This window comes from Loxodonta africana, chromosome 12 (assembly GCF_030014295.1).
Source record: "Loxodonta africana isolate mLoxAfr1 chromosome 12, mLoxAfr1.hap2, whole genome shotgun sequence".
In the NCBI taxonomy this organism is placed as follows: Eukaryota; Metazoa; Chordata; class Mammalia; order Proboscidea; family Elephantidae; genus Loxodonta; species Loxodonta africana.
In genome coordinates, this window is record NC_087353.1 from 5,475,705 (window position 1) to 5,488,822 (window position 13,118).

Below are 13,118 nucleotides of genomic sequence, written 5' to 3' on the forward strand. Positions count from 1 at the left end.
CCAAGATGAACCAGTTCATTCTCCTAACAGTCCATGGTATATTCAATATTCTTCACCAACACCACAATTCAAAGGCATCAATTCTTCTTCGGTCTTCCTTATTCATTGTCCAGTTTTCACATGTATGTGAGGCAACTGAAAACACCATGGCTTGGGTCAGGTGCACCTTAGTCCTCAAGGTGACGTCTTTGCTTTTTAACATTTTAAAGAGATCTTTTGCAGCAGATTTGTCCAATGCAATACATCATTTGATTTCTTGACTGCTGCTTCCATAGGCATTGCTTGTGGATCCAAGTAAAGTGAAATCCTTGACAACTTCGATATTTTCTCCATTTATCATGATGTTGCTTATTGGTCCAGCTGTGAGGATTTTGTTTTCTTTATGTTGAGATGTAATCCATACTGAAATCTGTAGTCTTTGATCTTCATCAGTAAGTGCTTCAAATTCTATCCACCTTCAGCAAGCAAGGTTGTGTCTTGTCTTCTGCTTATCGCAGGTTGTTAGTTAGTCTTCCTCCAATTCTGTTGCAGAGTTCTTCTTCATAGAGTCCAGCTTCTCGGGTTGTTTGCTCAGCATAGAGATTGAATAAGTATGGTGAAAGGATACAACTCTGACACACACCTTTCCTGATTTTAAACCACACAGCATTCCTTTGTTCTGTTTAAACGACTGCCTCTTTGTCTATGTACAGGTTCCTCTTGAGCACAATTAAGCGTTTTAGAATTCCCATTCTTCGCGATGTTACGTATAATTTGTTATGATCTTAGGTATAAATCTTAGCTGCCATTATTATTACAATCATCTTAAACATTAATTTAATTAAAGCTGGTGGTAATAATAGTAACAGTAGTTGTCACCGTTGTCTCTTCTTTTTTAGCGAAAGTCTAGAGGGAGTGAAGAGGTAGTAGAGACATAAAGAAGTTCCCTACCAGGAATTCCCTGCCAGGTGTGTCAGGCTGTGGGCCCCTCTCTTGTACTGAGTTCCCCCAAGAATTAGTAAATTTGGTGTATTTGCATGTATATTATTAGGAGTCATTTTATAAATTCTAGTAATTTTATAAACTATTAGAAAAAATTATGATTCCAATCTATTCCAATTATAGATGACTTATTTCATCTATCTATTGTCAGGGTGTGATTCAGTGTGCTTGTGCACCTAAAAAACACCTAGTTGCCTATCAGCTAAGTTTCTAAGAAGCAAAAACAATGTTTCCGACGTCATGCTCCTTATGCTCAGTTGCCTTTATCTTTCCGTATCTTGGACATCTCACCCTATTGCACATTCTTAGGTCTTTGCTGTAACAATCCTCACACCCACACACCCTTACCTCTAACAAACAGAAAGGCGCTGTGGTCAGTCACGCCGCCTCTTGAAACGATTCTCAAGGTATAGAGGCCCTCGTCATCCTTATTCAGGTGGCTGAATGACAAGGAGGCCTGGCCTTCCCCAAAGAACATCTTGGTCCACTTCGATTCTTTCAGTAGCACATCTGAAAGAGCATTAAAATTCAAGATTTGCCTCAGAAACCAACAGAAGAAAATGTTAAGTGGAAATTTGTATCGTATCACAGCAGAGGACTATTAAACCTGACGCCAGCGAGCTAAGCTTTGGCTTCATAAAAAGCTAAAAGCTGTTCTACATAAAGCACGCATGCAAATGAATGTAAGCTGTGAAGAAGAATTTACAACCTAGAGCATAAGGTCAATATCCTGAATGTCCTAGGAAGACCGCTAGCTTGCATTCAGATAAACCTGGCTTAAGCTCCCTACTCGCTGCCTCTCAGCTGAATGGCTGTTCTCCAATTCCAGTTTCCTCAGGACCCCTGCAAGGATTCTAGTAGCGTCTACCTCATTAGGTTTTTATTTGAAGTAAATGTTCTCATGTCCAGGAAGCACTTCATCTAGACAAGAGCATAGAAAAAGTCTCCAGTCAATGGTACCTAGAAATAAATAATAAAAATACCAACAAACCAATAGACAAAAGAGCAATAAAATAAACAAGCAGTTTGTAAGAGAAGAGACACGAATGGAGAATTAGCTTCTGAAAAACCATTCAACACTGATAATCAAGGAAATGCCAGATAAAATAACGGGAAACTGTTTTTTGCCTACTAAGCTTGGCAGATGAGGAAAGGGCACCACCCACAATTGGGAAGGGCGGAAAGACACACCCAGGTCCTTCTAGCCGGGTGTGATTACACAGAGGGCAAGGGGAGAACGCTTGTCAAAAGCCATAAAGGATGTGTGCAGTTTGGGATGACAATAAAAATTCTACACATTTCCCCAAGATTCTAAAGAGAGGTGCAGGTAAGGATTTTATTCCAGAATTATTTATAACACAAGAAAAACTGAACCAACTCAAAAGCCCGCGTATATGAGAAGTAGGTACATTCACATAATGCAATACAATAGTGTACAGCTAGTGGAGTGAAATGACAGCCAGCATCATGGAAGCATGTATGGTAATTGTTAAATGAAAAGGAGAGGGACTTCTAATTGAATCCTTATAGATTTCAAATTGTTCCCTACAGATAGAGCCATGTATTTTATACCAGGGTGATAATTGTGAGTTTGGGGGCTGGAGAAATTAATTTATTTTTACTGTTATGCAACAAGTACACATTGATTTTTTTATAAGAAAAAAAGTATTTGCATTTTTTTTTAAATTTCAAAAATAAGCAATATATCAAACTTGACTGGCAAAGTTGGGGATACTCCTGGCCCACATGGGGTGTGACTTTTGCTCTAGAGTGTTTCAAAGGTCAAGGCCTCATTTGTCAGCACTGTGAATAAAATGATGATCATGCAATAAAAATAAATATCAGAAAGTGTTTTTTTCCATTTTTATCTCTTTCACAGAGGAATTGACACAGTGCCTGACACATTCGTGCTGTCCGTAAGGTGCCATTGAGTCAGTTCCGACTCATAGTGACCCCGGAACACTGCCCGGTCCTGCACCATCCTCACAATCATTGCTATGTTTGAGCCTACTGTTACAGCCCCGGTGTGGATCCATGATACACAGTAAATTTAATAAAAATGCAATACACGGTAATATGATACAATACAATAAAAACAAAAAATACAAAAAAAAATAATTTGTGGGCAGAACATCTTTGCAGGTATTGTAATAACCATAAAGCTACGTGAATGTTATCATAGTTGAAAGGAAAAACTCTGGAGGCTATATAGTCAAATTCTTTCCTCCAATGGATATGTGATTAGAGAATTACAATAAAATGTATGTACCTAATGGCTAAATTTTACATTTGCGAAGAACATAACATAAACTCATAGACTATATCAAAGTTAAAAAAAAAAAAAGCCTTAAAACATTTAATGTTAAAAATATTGGGTTGATCAGAATACTATGGATTTTCTCAACATTCATATGTTTTCATTTTTTTGTGATGATGTTTGACTTGTAAATCTGAGCTCAGCAGAAAGGTACCCAAATTTCACAAAGTTAACCAGACTTTTATGTGTATGGATACACGTAGCATCTCAGCATACATGTATGTATCGTTTAAAATATTAGAAAAATCAGGTATATTTTTTTCTACATCATTCTCTCAGTTTGATATGATCTTTTAAACTTTTTAAAGGTATCAAGTAAGAAAAAAATTAACCTTGGTATTCAGTAATCTTCTACAGTCTTAAAGCCTGGATTATTCCAAGGGTCAAATGTTCGCTCATATTATCAAGGGTTTCAAGAGTATCAAAGACATTTGCGACGTAGCCCACGTTCATTGTAAGCCGGGCTAACGTCCGCTCCAGTAATGACCGGGTTTGTCTTGCTGCTTTTGATGCCTGAAATGTGGACACCTGCACTTAGGGTTTAGTATCAAGGCTGTCCATAATCCAACGCCAGCACACCTGATCAAGTATATTCATCGTTATTCCCCTTACAAACTCCATCCCAGGCAGATTAATCTACTTGTCGTCCTCTGAAAATACCAAACTCCTGAATTACTTTTTAATACTGCTTCTCCTTCGCCACGTACTGCGGTGGTGCTCAGCACTGGTTGCACACACCGGAACCACCTGGGAAACTCACACAGAAGCGGAGAGCCCAGTCCCACCTCTGCCTAATTGAATTAGAATCTCTGGTCAATGGCAAACAGAACATTTAAAAAATCTCCCCAGGGACCGTAAGGTACACCCAGGATCCACAGTCCAGATCCTGACCCTCATAGCTTGCCTCTCTTCACAGCCAAATCCAACAGGAAGTCCACTGTGGGGTATTTAAGAAGCTCGATACTAAGGCGAGTTAACACGAAGTCCAGTTTGTTTGCCCATCCTCGTGCCCCAAACCAAACCAAACCCGCTGCCCTCTAGTCGATTCCAACTGATAGCCACTCTAGAGAACAGAGTAGAACTGCCTCCCAGGGTTTCCAAGGTTGTAAATCTTTACAGAAACAGGCTGCCACATCTTTCTCCCTCACAGCGGTTGGTGGATTCGAACTGTCAACCTTTCAGATGGCAATCAAGTTCAAATAATTTTTCACTGCAACTCTAGTCTCCATTTTGGGTGACAACTTATCTTTTAGTTTTTTTTTTTTTTTGCTCTGGCTGAGTGTTTACAACTTAGCTAGAGGAACATCATGGACTCATGTTTTCACTAAGAATGAAAACCTTGCAGCAGACCCCAGACCCTCTACTGGAGCATCAATTGTCTATAGCAGCCTCATCCTCCAGAAACTGAGCTCTGCTGCAGTGGGGGACCTCTTCCTATCCATGCAAAGGGTGGATATACATACTTCCAGGACATGAGCCCTCTCAAAATATCAGCTCCGACTTTGATTAAACTTCCTGCGGTTAGTTGAAATATGAGATGAAACACTTGGCTGGAATCCTTTCCTTCTTTAAGGGAATGAATCGCCTTACAAAGAGCAATTTGGCCTTTATCCTTGGTTGCTGAGAGATAATCTTTGAAATTTCCTGAGCAATTGAGGTATCTTTTGTTATCTAGACCTAAAGACTAAACCAGAGGATTCATGCTAAGGAGTTGGGGGCTGACCAAGCCAGATATCATGGCCTGATATCAGCTGACCTGAGGGAGGGGAGCATGATTCAATATGCAATGAGGCCTCAATTTAACTTCACAATGAAGCTAGTAAAGTCTCAGGACCAGACATCTCGACATGGGCAGCATGCTCTTTTTGGAACACAGAAGCTCCTATACCTTACCCCACACAACTCTCCTTTATGCTGGTCCTGATTTGTGTCTTTTGCTATCATAAATCTGTAATGATTCCAGAGAATTATTGAACCCAAAGGAGTATTGGGAGCCAGCAGGTGGAAGTGAGAGAACCCAGGGAATGTCCCCGGCTTGTGGCTGGCATCCCAAGGGGGGTAGTAAAGCCCCAAATTTGTGGCCAGCAGGTCTGAAGTAAGGGTGTCCTGTGGACTCCCAAACTTGCAGCTGGCGTCTGCCTATTTGACAATCTGAAGGGTGATGTTCTTTTAGCTTGTGAGATCTACCTAGCTCTAGGCAGCCGGTGTCAGAGACGACTGACAAGTGGGAAAGTGGAGATTTGATTAATCCTCACATTTTGGGGATTGGATTTATGTCAATTTTTATCTATGAACCTTCCTTCCCTAACTCCTCTTGATCCTTCAAAGGCGAGTCTGGCTTCCACCTCTTCCAGGCAGCCTGCCCTGATAACTCTGACCCATTGTGATTTTCATATCTGTAAGTTCACAGAACGGGCCTAAGTCAGTACTGATGCTTTGCCTTGTGTCATATGTTACTGTTTATTCTACCAGTGTTACTTTGTAGATGTTGATATTATACATTCAAAAAGTCTGGGAACTGCTAACTGTTTATGAAAGAGACATAGGGGAAAGCTCGAGATTCAGCATCTGGTTGCTTTAATCTCTAGCTCTATCACTTCCTTGCTGGGTCACAGTGGAAAAACAACTGACCTCTCTGAATCTTTGTTTCCTCATATTGAAAAAACAAGTAACAATACCTACTTCAAGTGTAGTTTTTAGTCTTAGAGATAATATTGAAGGCTGCTAACAGTACCTGTCATGTAGTAGCTACTCATCAAATTATAATTGTTACTGTTTTTGGGGCTTGGTGGCACCGTGGTTAAGAGCTCGGCTGCTAACCAAAAGGTCGGCAGTTTGAATCCACCAGCGGCTCCTTGGAAATTCTATGGGGCAGTTCTACTCTGTCCTATAGGGTCGCTATGAGTCAGAATCAACTTGATGGCAACTGGGTTTTTTGTTGGTTTGGTTTGGTCTGGTTTATTATTGTTAGACACAGTGGAGTCGATTCTCAACTCATAGTGACCCCACGTGACAGAATATGCTTTACCCTTTAAGGGAGCAGATCTCCAGGTCTTTCTCCTGAGAAGCTGCTGGGGGGATTCGAACCACCAACCCTTCAGTTAGCAGCTAAGCACTTAACCCTCGTGCCACCAGGTCTCCTTAAATTATGCTTAGGATTGTTACTTCTACCATTTCCGTCATTATTTTTTATCCTCAGCCTTTAAGTAAGGTAATGTACTTAGATCAGGCATTTTACATAAACATAAACTCAAGCAATTATTTCAGCTATGTTCTCAGCTCTAGCTACACACCTAGACGGACTCCCATAGTGTTTAATACTTTTTTATGCAGTGACTCCCACTACTGAATTCTCCTGCCCTGACCTCTCCCCAAAGCTTCAGACTCATATACCATTCTGCATATCCAACATCTCTCCTGGAACGTCTAACAGACATCTCAAAATTAACAAGCCTAAAACTAAATTCAACAAGCCTGGATGGCCTAAGATTTACTTGTGCCATCAGCTATTAAGCCAAAGGCTGGATGTTCGAACCTGCTCAGCAGCTTTGCCAAAAAGCCTGGAAATCTGCTTCTGTAAAGATGACAGCCAGGAAAACCCTATGGAGAAGTTCCACTCTGTAACTGCACCATAGGGGTCATCGTGAGTCAGGGGACGACCCAAGAGCAGCTAACAACTACGACAAAACTGAATTATTGATTTCCCACTCCCTAGCTGCTTCCTGGAAACCCTGGTGGTATAGTAGTTAGGTGCTATGGCTGCTAACCAAAGGGTTGGCAGTTTGAATCTGCCAGGCGCTCCTTGGAAACTCTATGGGGCAGTTCTACTCTGTCCCATAGGGTCACTCTGAGTCGGAATGGACTCGACGGCAGTAGGTTTGGTTTGTTGTTTTTTTAAGCTGCTTCCTGCCCAAACTTCTCCAGTGAGTAATATATTACCAGCCACCTAGTTTCTCAAGCTGAAGTCCTAGGAATAACAGGTGACTCTTTTCCTCCCATCCTTCACTTCCAACGTGTTGGCAAGTCCTGTTAGAACAAAACAAATCCTGAATCTCACTGCTTTCCACCTCCTTCCCCTCAACACCCTAGTCCAAGCCACCACGACCTCCCCCTCTAGATTCGACCACAGCCTCCTAAATGGCATCCCTGTTCCCACAATACCCCCCCCAATCCTCCACTCTGCCTCCAGAGAGACATTTTCACAACATGATTTTAAGTTATGTGCCATATGTCCTTCATTTGCTCAAAACCTTCCATAACTTCCCATCACACTGAAAATAAAATCGAACCTCCTCATCACGGCCTTCACCATCTGTATTTTATACCTGATTATCTCCTTCCTTCCTACTCATTCCTCTCCAGGCACGCGGCTCTTACTGTCCTTTGAAGAAGCAAGGATTTCTTCCTATCTCAAGGTCTTTGCTTTTGTCCTTTTCCCCATATGGGCTGCTCTGGATGTTGATAAATCTTGCTCCCTCGCTTCATGCAGGTGTCTTCTCAGACAGCAGCTCCTCAGAGAGGTCTTTTTTATTGCCAATAGTTCCTCATTCATCAATAATCCTTCATTCTTCATCCCCTTAGCTGGCTTTATTTTGTTTCATCGTCCTTCTTAGTGACTGATACCCATTGTCATTGGGGTGAGTCCAGCTCATGGTGACCCCCTGTGTTACAGAGTAGAACTGTGCCATGGGATTTTCTTGGCTATAATCTTTACAGAAGCAGTTTGCCAGGCCTTTCTTCCCTGGTGCCACTGGGTGAGTTTGAACTGCCAACATTTAGGTAACCAGGTAAATGCAAACCACCTGCACCACCTAGGGGTCTTAGTGACTTTGCATCATATATTTACTTTTTTTTTTTTTTTTTTTGCCTTTTACCTGTCACCCACAGTAGAATAAAAGTCCATGAACCCGAAGCCTTTGTACATTTTGTTTACTGCTAATTTCTCAGCCTAGAAAAGAGCCCGACTTCCTATAGGAACCCAGTAACTATCTGTGGCAGGACTGAGTGGATCAGAGGTGGGTAACAACATAACACCGTTTACACTGCACACTGAGTTTGCCTCCATTCCTTTGTGTGCATCCCTGCCAGCTGGGCCCTGGCTAAAATGCAAAATCCATGATGGCAGAGGTGATATCAGTCCTATTTACTGCCAAGTCCACCAGGCGGGGCATGTCACACTTCACTAAATGTGTGCTTTCGAAATATGCTTAAATTTACTGCTACCTTTGCTAAGCCTTACCAAGGACGAATCCAGAGGCAATATCAACATGCAGGGCTTGAGTTGTTTTGTCTAACGATTGCAGTAGGCCTTTAATAGAGTTGCTAGATCCATGGGAGGAGGCACCGGTTCTCAGGAGAACTCACAGCTGCCTGGCTTCCAGCCCACTGGGTGTTGGCTACAAATTACAGAGTCCTACTTACATAAATGTTCTTTTCTTCTAAGGATGAAGGCAGTGGCTGTGGGTCTCTAGAGGGTTATACATCAGAAAACACCTTTCAGTGGATGTCTTAGCTATCCGGTGCTGCTGTAACAGAAATACCACAAGTAGATGGCTTTAACCAAAACCAAAAAACCAAACCCAGTGCCATCGAGTCAATTCCGACTTATAGCGACCCTATAGGACAGAGTAGGACTGCCCCATAGGGTTCCCAAGGAGCGCCTGGTGGATTCAAACTGCCGAACCTTTGGTTAGCAGCTGTAGCACTTAACCACTACGCCGCCAGGGTTTCCAGGTGGGAATGCCGCCAGGGTTTCCAGGTGGCTTTAGCAAAGAGAAATTTATTTTCTCACAGTTTTTAGGAGGCTAGAAGTCTGAATTCAGGGTGCCATCTCCAGGGGAAGCTTTCTCTCTCTGTTGGCTCTGGAGAAAGCTTCTGGTCATCCATCTTCCCTGGTCTAGGAGCTTCATAGCGCAGGGACCCTGGGTCCAAAGGACTCGCTATTCTCCTGACTCTTGTTTCTTGATGGTATGGGGTTCCCCTGTCTCTCTGCTCACTTCTCTCTTTTGTATCTCAAGAGATTAACTTAAAATACAACCTAATCTTATAGATTGAGTCCTGCCTCATTAGCATAACTGCCACTAACCCTGCCTCATTAACATCATAAAGGTAGGATTTACAACACACAGAAAAATCACATCAGATGACAAAATGGTGGGCAACCACACAATACTGGGAATCACGACCTAGCCAATTTTGGTGGGACACAATTCAATCCAAGACAGTGGGGTATAGCTTTGGATGTGAAAAACTTCACAACTGATCTGAATTTCCAAAATGAGACCAGGTTACTTACAGTGGGTGATGACCCTGATGAGTATTTTAGGGAGCTGGTTTCTCTCTGGTCAAGTTCTTTACACACTAACGGGAAAATTGTCCTTCATTATTAAATATGTAGTCAGTAGATGTATAAACCGAGCAGGGCCCAGAGGCCAAATTTGCTGCTTAACTTCAGCAGGATGTCTGTGTAGAGGCCAGTTTCTGAAACCCAGGCCCGTTCCTTCATTTCTAATTACCCTATGATTGCTTCCAAAGCAGGACCACGAGCGAATCACACCCAAAAGAGTTTCAGGTTTTATCATAAGTAACCAAGGCTTTCTCTTCCGTGATTGCTTCAGTACGGTAGCTCTAGAGTACTAATCCATTTTAAATTGTGTCAGTAATTCCCAATTTCCTGTTTGCATAGACAATTTCTTCATACCTGTTAGGGGATTTCCTTCAGTTGACTGACATTGCCTCTGGGGCTTACCAGCCACCTGGTGAGTCTCAGCTTATTAATTTTAAATAGTAAAAAATACCCCCCTTGCATTTTAATGTTTAAAAATAAGCCAAGGAGGATAGTCTCCACTGCTTTCCATTTGAATAATAAGGTCTACGAAGATCTGATTACGACTGCTAACGTGGAGCCACTCTGACGACTAAATCCCGCTCACACATCACAAAGACCTAACCAGAAGTGGAAGACCAAGTGTCAGAATAAGAATGATTTTTATGACAATATATATTCCATCCAAATTGGTTTCTAAAACTGCCATATCAACAGAATTCTAGGCACTTCCCTGCCACCAGAAAAAAAGAAAAAAAAAATTCCATTTCTCTCCAGAAAGAGTACTCACAATGCTAAATCTCCTCGGCCACTCTCTCTGTCTCCTCTCCCTCTTCCTTTCTTTCTCTCTCTCTCTCTCTGTCTCTTTCTCAGCTGGCTTGAACAGAAGCCATGGCTATCACTATTCTAACAGCAAATCCTAGGTGACGACGCCCCTACAGACCTAGCGATTTATTCCTAGTCTGCTATGTGGAAGGCCACGTGTGTATCTCTGTGCTTGGAATGTGTTTTGCATTTTTCTGCCTTCCTGCTTGGACACACAAGACTCCTCCTTCTTCTCCTCCAGTGAAGAGCATTCTCGTCTTTCAAGAATCTTTTTTCTTTTTTTTTCCCAGAAAGCTTCCCTTCATCACTCCAAACTGACTAGCTGAGCCTCACTTGTGCGTGGCCACTACCCAAGTATCTGGCAAATTATCACAGCCTCTTCAGGAATATTTCTTATACTTTAAAAGGACGTTGCCTTATAATTGTATACAATTTTGTCCAAACAAATTATCAATATTTTATGGGCAGGAATGGAATCACGTATTTCTTTAGAATATTTTGCATCATGTGAGGTCCTGGATAAATATATGGGAACAACTCTCTGAGATTCAGTCCAAATAGAAAACAAGTTTGCACTAGAAGCAACATCCCAGAGAAGACGAAGGAGAAATTTACTTCTAGAATTTATTTGCCTAAATATAGAAGCAAGGAACTACTTGTGACTGCTAAAGCAACACTGCATGGTGGTTAAGGACAGAGACTCTGGAACCAGATCCTTGAGTTCAAATCCCAGCTCTGCCACTTACCGGTGGAAGATCCTTGAGCAGTTTCCTCATCTATAATATGGAGTTAATAGCAGTACCTAACTTCCACAATTGTTATAAAAATTTAGTGAATAAGCTTTAGTAAAGATCAGCTATTGTGTTAGTTGAGGAAGAAAATAAATGACACCTCCCTCTTTTTTTTTTTAACTCACGTAGATACCCCTTCACATGTCTATTAAAAAATCTCTGAGCAACTGTTACATTCAGATACCCCCAGTCAACCTCTCAACAGTTCCCCCGGATGAATTTCAAGGTCACCGACACTGCCAAGTCCTCTCTAAAAAATTCGTTTTTATATAAGTAGTTGAAGGATCAGTAACACTTGCACAAGCGGCTTTATTCACATGGGATCCCTTTCTCAGAGGTCTGGGTTGGTTTCTGACTTACCGTCTCTGTACCACTCGGCTCTCGGCTGCACTCTTTTCAGCTCTGGAGTAATCAAGAGAGTACACTTGAGGGTCAGAGTTTCGCCTTCTCTCCTAAAGGTGACCCCGAATTTCTCCAAAAACTGAACATCAAAGTGGGTATACGGAATCACAGACGAGAAGGGCACTGCACAAGGTCAATCAGACACGGTTACATCAGCTGGGTTGCGCAGACCTTCAGCACAGCAGACAAACGTCATGCTGCTGCCACAAATTTTTGTTTCGTCACCATGACGTTGTGCTTACTTTCTCAAAACAGCCACTTCTGAAGAATCAGAAGAAAACAGCCCCAGAATTTTATTTTGTCATGTGTGCCAAAGGAGGATAGACAACCATGGATGTACACGAAGGCGACTTGGAATCTGAACCACGTCTTATGAGGAAAGGGTTTTAAGTTCTATGTTGACCCCAAAAATGTTTGAGTTTAGGCAACTCATATCAACTCTGAGGCCACAGTTTTCTCCTCTTCAAAATAAACCGTGGTATATTCATCAACAGAATGTCATTTATACTCCAGTCAGAATGAGTTAACTAGCACCGTAGGTATCACCTTGATTAAATCTCAAAAATATAAGGCTTAGCAAAAAAAAAAAAAGTAAGTTACAATAGAAAACCTAAAGTGAATTTTAAAAACAAGCCAACTTATTTCCAAGTACATGCATATCGTGAAAGTTTACGAAATAGCTGTAAATTTCAAAATAGTGGTTCCCTCTCAACAGGAAGGCATAGAACGGGAAAGAGCATAGTGATTTAATCATCTGTGGCGTAGTGGTTAAGTGCTATGGCTGCTAACCAAAAGGTCGGCGGTTCGAATCCACCAGGCGCTCCTTGGAAACTCTATGGGGTAGTTCTACTCTGTCCTATAGGGTCGCTATGAGTCGGAATCAACTCAAAGGCGATGGGTTTTGGTGATGGTTTTACGTCTTTAAAAATAACTGAGATTTCATTGAACTGGATGTTTTAAAGCGGCTAATTTTACGTTGTGCCAATTTCACCACAATAAGTAAAAAAAAGAATAACTGAAGCAAAATTGACGAAATATTTACATTTGTTAAATATGGGTGGTGAATACATAAGCTTCTGTTATATTTTTGTCTATACTTTTCAGTATGTTGTAAATATTTCAAAATTTTTGCTTAGGAAGATAAAAAATTTGATAAATAGAAGAAAACAAGGTGTTGGGGCCAGGTAAACTCTGAGACACATGCAGCTTCTTGAATAAAAAGCAAAAAAAAAACCATTGCCGTCGAGTTGATTCTGACTCAGCAACTCATAGGACAGGGTAGAACTGCCCCATGGGGCGTCCGAGGAGTGGCTGGGTGAATTCGAACTCTCGACGTTTTGGTTAGCAGCTGAGCTCTTAACCTCTGTGCCACCTGGGCTCCACCTCATGGATACACATGGACAATTCTCCAAATCAAACTTATTTTGTCCTCAGGATCTGAAGAACACCTCAGATGTTTGTGAGCACGCCAATTCTC

At 41.7% G+C, this 13,118-nt stretch overlaps 1 protein-coding gene across 1 annotated transcript in view; it reads right to left on the reverse strand.

The window, feature by feature from the left end:
- MYOM2 (myomesin 2) overlaps window positions 1-13,118 on the reverse strand; it is a 107,210-nt gene that overhangs the window by 70,845 nt on the left and 23,247 nt on the right. Inside the window, exons 8-9 of the mRNA XM_003411962.3 lie at window positions 11,600-11,764; window positions 1,330-1,491 (exon numbers count right to left, since the gene is read on the reverse strand). Coding sequence (XP_003412010.1) covers window positions 1,330-1,491; window positions 11,600-11,764 — 327 coding nt within the window. The remainder of the gene's footprint in view (window positions 1-1,329; window positions 1,492-11,599; window positions 11,765-13,118) is intronic.